At 34.2% G+C, this 8485-nt stretch overlaps 1 protein-coding gene across 2 annotated transcripts; it reads left to right on the top strand.

The window, feature by feature from the left end:
* The first annotated feature begins 268 nt into the window (after positions 1 to 268).
* Positions 269 to 7303, top strand: LOC135201445 (uncharacterized). 2 transcript variants are annotated; one of them, XM_064230393.1, is made up of 5 exons: positions 269 to 418; positions 1895 to 1999; positions 4514 to 4708; positions 5249 to 5392; positions 6413 to 7302. In XM_064230393.1, exons 2-5 carry the CDS (start codon positions 1910 to 1912, stop codon positions 6629 to 6631), a joined length of 648 nt encoding a protein of 215 aa, XP_064086463.1. In that variant the 5' UTR covers positions 269 to 418; positions 1895 to 1909; the 3' UTR covers positions 6632 to 7302. The 2 variants fall into 2 exon arrangements, with proteins under 2 accessions (XP_064086463.1, XP_064086464.1); XM_064230394.1 differs by lacking the exon at positions 269 to 418 and adding an exon at positions 3332 to 3459 and having other exon boundaries at positions 1922 to 1999; positions 6413 to 7303.
* Positions 7304 to 8485: the final 1182 nt, after the last annotated feature.

Below are 8485 nucleotides of genomic sequence, written 5' to 3'. Positions count from 1 at the left end.
GGAAGTGGTTGTTTCAGCGCATACTAGTTAGCTGCCGTATATCCAATGACAAAATTTACAAAGGACTAGGACGTGCGCAGTAAGTGCTTTCAGTTGTGTGCCTAGGCCCAAAATCTATAAGCCGTTAGCATCCCGGAAAAAAAAAAACTCCAGGAAATGTGGCTTCCGACAACAGAACGGGTGAATAATTATCAAAATGCCTGAGATAAGATTAAGCAGGTTCTCTTACCATGGGACAGAGGACGTCCATGACGTCACATCAGAATACTAGTTATGCGGCTCACCCCGTTCAGGAGTCATTGTGTCTGTGTCTTGGCCACCAGAAGCATCGAGTAGTGTAAACGCTGCCAGTGTTGGCACTCCACTTCTGCGACCGAAGAAAACTTGGACAATTTGGAAGCAATAACGTGCAAGGATAGTGAGTAGTTATCAATTATCTCTCTCTCTCTCTCTCTCTCTCTCTCTCTCTCTCTCTGTTTGTAGCTTTCTCTGGTGAAAACAAGGTAAGTGGTACATTTTATAAATAAATAAATTGTTTAACTGCAACTGTTAGTAATCGAAGCAGTTCTACTTTACGGTATATAAAGACCAAAACGCCCTAGACTAATAACTGAATGATTCTTGAAAATTAACTAACAACATAGAGCTTGTGTTTTTACCAGTGTCGGCCTTAAGCTATAATAACGCATTATCAAAACTGCGTGAAAGAGTAGCAGAATTTGATGAAAATAATCTCATATGACAGTGAACCATGGAAACCATCTCCGCTTTGAGTCCGTTGCTCTTGACAGTTTACCATCTGAAGAGCATCGCCTGATGATTATATCTTTAACTCAACGCGTAACACCTTTTCAGACCTTTTTTGGCTCTTCCATAGGGCTTTCCTACTGCAACAACAATTACAGTAACAGCAACAAAAAAGTTTGTAAGGTTATCCCCTGAGTAAGCGAAAATAGACTAAAACGGCGACGTGTTTAGGCATAACATAGTAGATGGAAAAATTAAGGCCTCTGCGGAAATGGAAAGGAGCCAATGGGTCTGTTTACATGTTTTTTTTCTCCTCAACTCAGCCGAGCTCTATCTTTCCAATTTTTTTTTTTTTTTTTTTTTTTTTTTTTTTTTTTTTTTTACTCAGATATTACCCTCTTTACGTAAAAAAATAAAAAAACCAAGCCCGATGACATAAAGAAAAAAAAGGGATAGGAAGAAGACTACAGACAGGTATAGACTCAAGCTTCTTTCGTACTTCTTTATTTACTATATATATTGGAGGACCTCATTAAAACTGTATGGTAACTAGCCGAGTTATTTATTCAGAAAAGTTACAAGTTTTCAAGGACGGCCAGTCCTCATTATCAAGTATCCAAGAAATGACCGCTAGTTACCATCCAGTTTTAATGAGGTCCTTCTAGTAATTGTACCATTGCACAGAACAATTGTCTATGTGATAGGTTAATATATACACACACACACGTATATATAACTTGTGTATGCAACAAGATTTAAAAAATTTACTTCTGAATCATCATCTTTTTAATAATCATATTCCACATTTGATTTTCGTCTTTCTGGAGTTTAGCAAAACAAAAATTTGGTAACATTCTTACCAATGCATCCTAAACGTTCTAACTTTTCATCGTCTTTTTACTCTCCGTATCTTGGAACACGATGGCCCATCACGCGTTCAAAATTAATTAATGGTAACAATCTTTGAGAATAATGCCATGGCGCCTGTGTCGATGAAATAAAGTTACAAATGACTAAATTGTCATTCTTAATATACCCTCGCTTTAATTTCATTTGTGGCTTTTCGTAGACACGACGGCGGGAACTGTTCTCCGAGAACTTTGTACCTCGTGCGAGTATGTGTTTTAAGCTAAAATTTCATTTTCAGGTAAAAACAATCAGAATGGAGCTGGAGACCTTTATTCTGTCGGAGAAGGACAAAGAAGGCCTTCGAGAACTCGTGGAGGTTGGATACATACCCCAGGAACCGGTGGTAAGTGCCTTCTTTCTCGAACTTTCTGCGTTAAATATGCAAAAACCCAAAACAGGAAGGATAGTAAATTAGCTTGTTATTATGAAAAGACTGTTTCTAGGTTTATATATATACAAATATATATACATACATACATACAATATATATATCTGTGTGTATATATATATATATATATATATATATATATATAATGGCAATTTCTCTTTCTGCATTCAATTGCATTCAATTTTGGTATCATGAGTTAACATAAATTACTACAAACGCATTTAACATCAAATATAGGCCGAGTTTTATCAAGGGGCGTTTAAGGGCAGGCCTCGCGATGAATACCTATAGGGTAAACAGCCAAGTGGACTTGCTGCGGCCACCTTAACCGTGTTCGGGGCCACCTTCAGAAAGAGTACTTTAACACGTCCTGACACCAGAGATGGGCACCAGTCACGAGTCTCATGTCTCGAGGTGTTGCTCCCACGACCTGACACTCGTGACTGGTGCCCATCTCTGGTGTCAGGACGTGTTAAAGTACTTTTTCTGAAGGTGGGTCCGAACACGGTTAAGGTGGCCGCAGCTAGTCCACTCGGTTGTTTACCCTAAGCGACCATTGATTGCAATGTTGGGCAGAGTTTATCCTCGATTTACAAAAAAATGCAATTGTAAGTTTATTTTTAGAAATTAACATTACTGGCAGCATGCTAAAATGTTTCTCAATAGTTGACTTAATTTCCCTTCTGAATTTGTCCGCTCTTATATAAGGAATACCTCCATACAATTTCTTACGAGGAACCGCACTATTAGTAGGTAAATCAAGTAGTTTCCTATTTAATAAAAAGGCTTTACAGTGTTTAGAAAAGATATGAGATGGAAAAACGTTATCAGTAAAGTACCTACTTAAAAACTCAATGTGTGAAAATGATCCCATGAGGAGGTTGAAGAAGAGTAAGTTCTGTGAAGCGGAGTAAAAATCGAGACTAACTTAAAATTAAAATGCCAGCACTATAAAAAAAATTGGAACCCACTCCAAAGAAGGTCTTTATCTGATACGCAGAAGTGTTAAAACGATCATCACATCTAGGAACTAAAACATCTAAAACCACCAACCGATCATTTCGTAACTTCTCCAAAGTAAACCTAATATTAGGATGAAACACTCTGATATAAGAAAGGAGCTGGTCAGCGTGAAAAGTGGATTTAAAAAGGACAAAGGTTTCGTCCGCATGCCTTTTATAAATCATTAAAAAAAATCTGCCATACTAATATCAAATACTCTTGACTTTTTTCTCTTACGTCAAACAAGCCACTTAACACGAACTGCCCATTCTTGAGTCATTACAGATTACGCAGTTGGCGCCGGGATTGAACTCGCACATCACTTCTGTAACCTTGTATTTACCATCAGCATGTTTTACCCGTGGCTCTGCCCGCCTTCCTTCTAGTCATTCAGCTGTCATCTAACAGAACAGGTGCTCTTTTAAAGTCTCGAGTTGTTGGGATCCAATTTTAACTATTTTGGGGATTATTAAGTGCGAATTATTGTTTGTATATGATTTACTAATGTAATATGTATTTCAACTCGTCTGACCTATTCATTTCAGCCCTGATGATGTAGCAAGTGTTTATGAAGATCGTAGGCAATAAATGAATCATTCCTAACTACTAGTTATCTCCCTGTCACCTGTTCTTCATGTATATTTGGCCCTCATTTCCGACGTATCTCTTATATATATATATAATATATATATATATATATATATAGTATATATATATATATATATATATATATATATATATATATATATATATATATATATATATATATATATATATATATATATATTTATTTTTATATTTATAATATATATATATATATATATATATATATATAATATAAATATATATATATATATTATAATATATATGTAGATGTATATGTATGTATAAAATATATAGATATATATATATATATATATATTTATATATATATTATACAAATCTCGAGCTTAACAACAGTGGTTCCAAATAATTTCTATGTAGTACCAACTGAAATGTAATAATGCGAATATATACACTTATTTTATAAATCTTACAATAACTGTCAGTTAATTCTTATTGTCGTTGGTACTGTCATTCTTTTCATTCCTGGTCATTAACGCAGTTACTATGCTGTTTGTCGTTGCCGTTGTTATTGCGATCAACATTATTACTAATAATTATGTTGTTGGCGTTACTACAATATTATAGAAGTTACATCTTAGTCAAACTCCATTATTCTCTTTACTGTTGATATTATTTGTTATTATATTAAACACTATTAGACTTAGAGGACTTCTCTCTCACTTGATGCTGCCGTTATCATTAATACATACGTAGTCACTGTTACTGCGATACTGTGTTGCTATTTGTTATGGCTATGATAATCATTGCTGGATGTTCTTTGGTCATAATGTGATTCTAATGTTGTTATTGTCATGTTTACATTGAAATCATTCTTAACCCAACTCTTCCCCACTTCCCTAGTGCGTAGGAATAAAGTCCACCGCCAAAGAGATGGCGCCTTTTATAGCAGATGTGGGGAACAGAGGACTCGGAAGTGGTGCCAGTTTTGGCATGAGGGAAAAACCCTCAGGAAGGATCATTGGTGTCATGAGCAACTTCGTCGTCACACCAGACGACAGCGAAATCTTCCAGGAGACCAAATACGACGAGGAAAAGGTTAGAGGATTTGGGATGAAAGAAGGACCTTTGAAATGAAAAAAAGGAGAATGCTTGTGGAACGGGATGGGCAGTTTTGGGTGGGTGGGTGATCTGGGAAATATAAGAACAATAGTATTTGGAATGAGCAGGCAAGGAAGTTCTCAATGAATAACTAGATTTTGGGGTGATGAGAAGGAAGGGGGGTGGGGGGGGGATTCGGGAATTTTGTGGCCTGAAACGAGAGCTGCGTGGGTAAAAGGACAGCTTTTGGGCTAAAAAGGAAACAGGATTCTTATACAGCTTCGAATATAATAAAAACGAAAGTGTACAAAACTATATTAGGATAAAAAAAAAAAGACGTTAATATCCTAGGCAAGCTTCCACAGAAGATAATACCCATTTGAAGAAAGACTAATTTACGAGAATACGAAAATGCCAAATGAAGAAGCCCCAACATATGCATAAATAGACATTAGTGGAGAAATGTCATAAAAAATAAAATTGAAAAAAAGGTAAACATGGTCTCCTTACCGTAATTCGCCTCTTTTCTCTCTGCAGAGCAACTGGTACTCAAATGTCATGCGGGACTTCAGCACAGGAGTGGACGTCTTCCAGGGGAAATTCAAGAAGTGTCTTGAGTTGATGATCCTATGTGTCCATCCCGATTACACTGGGAAAGGATTGGCGAAGAAGCTCGTCAAAGTGAGTGACACAATGTTTATTTACCTAGAAAGTTAAAAAGAAGAAAAGATGAGTGACAAACTTGGCCATTGAAAATTGAAAATAGTAATACAGAAAAGGGATAGTTTAAATAACCTCATAAGAATAGCATTTTTCAGATAATCAATATTATTCTTTACCTGGTGGAAAGATCGGTCATTTTCCAGATGTCATTAGCCTTTTCAAATTCCTCCTTAACTTTTTTGTTAAAGCACACACACACACACAATATATATATATATATATGTGTGTGTGTGTGTATATGTATATATATATATATGTATGTATATATATATATGTATACATATATATATATTATATATATGTAATATATATATAATATACATATGTATGTATATACATAAACGTTTAGTGTATTTTAAAAAATTCTTCCTGTCTACATCTAGCAGCACTATCAGGTTTCCGCAAGTAAGTTTTCCGATTATACGTAAAGGCTGGAGGAGGGCAAATAAACAAATTAAGCTTTAAACTGTATTGACTGTCATTTCGTTGTAGCGCAAAAACACCTTTAGAACATAAGAGCAATATGCAGTTATGTAGCACTGTATTCAAAGAGGCGAACGGAAAGCGAAGTCCAAACTTTATTAGAATTTACTATGTGGACTAACTTTTGCAGTGTTTACTAAAGAAATTTTCTTTACAGACTAATACTAAGAAACATTATAATACAGTGCAGGAAGAACAACAGCGATCCTAACCAAACAAAAATGATAATGAACGGCCTTAGATTATAGCCTCCATATGTTATCTAAGGACACTTGGGATGAGATGTGAGACCAAGTTGCAGATGACAAAACTAATACCCGCAGTTTTGTTTCTTTGTCACTTCCTTGGCTATTGATTCATTACTGCTGTTGTCAATTAAGAGCGACTCATTTATTATTAGTCTTAATTGCTGGTGTCTGTTGAAAAGGAGAAATATAGTCAAAGCTCGTCGTCTTCCTTGTTTAAATCATTCATCTTTCGCTGTTAATTCCCCAGCTGAGTGAGGAGAAAGGAAGAGAGATAGGCTGCGATGTGTTGTCCATTCAAGCAACAAACATCATCACATACCACATCTCCAAGAAACTGGGTTTTCAAGAGATTCACAGGCAGGAACTCGACACGCTGACAGACGAGAAGGGTCGCCCCGTTCTAGACATGGAGTTTTTGAAGACTAACGGGACCACATTTCTCTCTTACTTAACCAAGGCACTATAAAGCTTTGAGTTATTAGGGTTACCAAAGCTAGAATTAGCATTTAATCAAAGGCCACAAAAGGGGCAGTTATGATCCAGGACTAGAGAACATTCTGTAGACCTTTGTTTGGCGTATACTCACGCTAGAATTGCATCTCCCATTTAACAAGACAGGGCTAGAGATGATTAACGATGTTAGCTTTATATCTTATATTTATGTTCAAACATGACACTAACCTATAAAATTAAAAACCGATAGAAAGAAAAACATAACTTATTTGAACCAAAATACGTTAACAGGAAACAAAAAACATCAACAATATTACTTGCATGTTCTTTGGTTCTATGCTACTACTGGCTAATGAACAGAAATAATGATCACTTCGAACTGAATCTAACTAATAAAATCTCACTACTTTCAGTGAACAGGAACTTGGGTAAAGGATACATAAACAAGGCTTCGAAAAAAATTGGCAACGATTGAAATTATCTCCAGCCAACACTTCAGTGGAATAGTCATGATAGACCTATTACGGGTATTCACTGTCCACAATCAGTCGTTAAAATACTATGCAGAAATTTACCATTTTTCATCCAAATATTACTTTGGCGATTTTTCATTTGTATCGGTTTTCATCATCTTATCAATTCAGTTGTTCACATAATCATTAATGTACTAAAGATAATATATATATATATATATATATATATATATATATATATATACATACACGTATATATGTATATACCTATATATGTATATATATATATGTATATTATATATATATATATACACGTTTATATATATTATATATATATACTATATATATATACACGAATATATATATATATACACGTTATATATATATATATATATATATATATATCTAATATACACGTATATATATATATATATATATATATTATATAAGTATAATATATATACGTGTATGTATATATATATATATATATATATATATATATGTAATAACATATATAGACATGTATATATACATGTGTATATATACATGTATATAATAATATATATATATATATATATATATGTGTATATATATTATATGTATATGTGTATATATATATATATGTATATATGTATATATGTATATATTTATATATGTATATATATATTGCATTAACGTACAAAAATGTTCATGTCTCATTTTTAATTAAATATCGTATTACCACAAGCAATAAAGCTGGAATTTTCCATACAACTCATTTTACCTGTATTACTATGGTTCTTGTGAGGGTCTGTTTCCAACGTAAAATAAGGAATTGTATACAAGGATTTAAGCGGGAACTCATGTTTTAATGTTCAGTCATAAGACTAGATCATTAACATGTATGATACTCTGCAAAAAGGCCTGCTTTTCTCATGAAACTGTGGTAATTGCTGCCTATCCTTTAATAATCTGGGATATAGAAGGTATATCTTTTAGTCAAAAGAGTTCCACGGCATTATACAGACTTCGGAAATGAATCGGACCCATCATGATGTTACGCGATCACAAATCTTGGATGAAACCAGGCATCTTGAACACTAATTTACGTATACTTGTACCGCTGGCTTTTGTATAATTCAGCAGGGCTCCCACTGATTAAACGCTAATCTTATATGAATCACGATCATAGTTATTTGGTCACGAGTTTATTTGTGCTCATCTATACGCAGATAGTTTTTCCCAAACTGACTATTTTATTATAAATTGGGGCTACACGGAGGCTGGCAGTTATAGCTTGTCAGCACACACACAAAAGAAAAAAAAAATTTTTTTGATGCATTATGTAGCATCTGCAATGGGATTTTCGCTTTATATAAATGTTTTCAAGAGCATTCAATAGGAGTTTGTGTTAC

This window comes from Macrobrachium nipponense, chromosome 28, assembly GCF_015104395.2.
Source record: "Macrobrachium nipponense isolate FS-2020 chromosome 28, ASM1510439v2, whole genome shotgun sequence".
Taxonomy (NCBI): Eukaryota; Metazoa; Arthropoda; class Malacostraca; order Decapoda; family Palaemonidae; genus Macrobrachium; species Macrobrachium nipponense.
This window is presented reverse-complemented; position numbering and strand designations above follow the sequence as displayed.

Excerpts from the sequence above, each read along its gene's own strand:
- LOC135201445 (XM_064230393.1), top strand. The coding sequence starts at position 1,910 with ATGGAGCTGGAGACCTTTATTCTGTCGGAGAAGGACAAAGAAGGCCTT. Across the intron at positions 2,000-4,513 it reads ACATACCCCAGGAACCGGTG|TGCGTAGGAATAAAGTCCAC; the intron begins GTAAGTGCCTTC and ends CCACTTCCCTAG. Across the intron at positions 4,709-5,248 it reads CCAAATACGACGAGGAAAAG|AGCAACTGGTACTCAAATGT; the intron begins GTTAGAGGATTT and ends TTCTCTCTGCAG.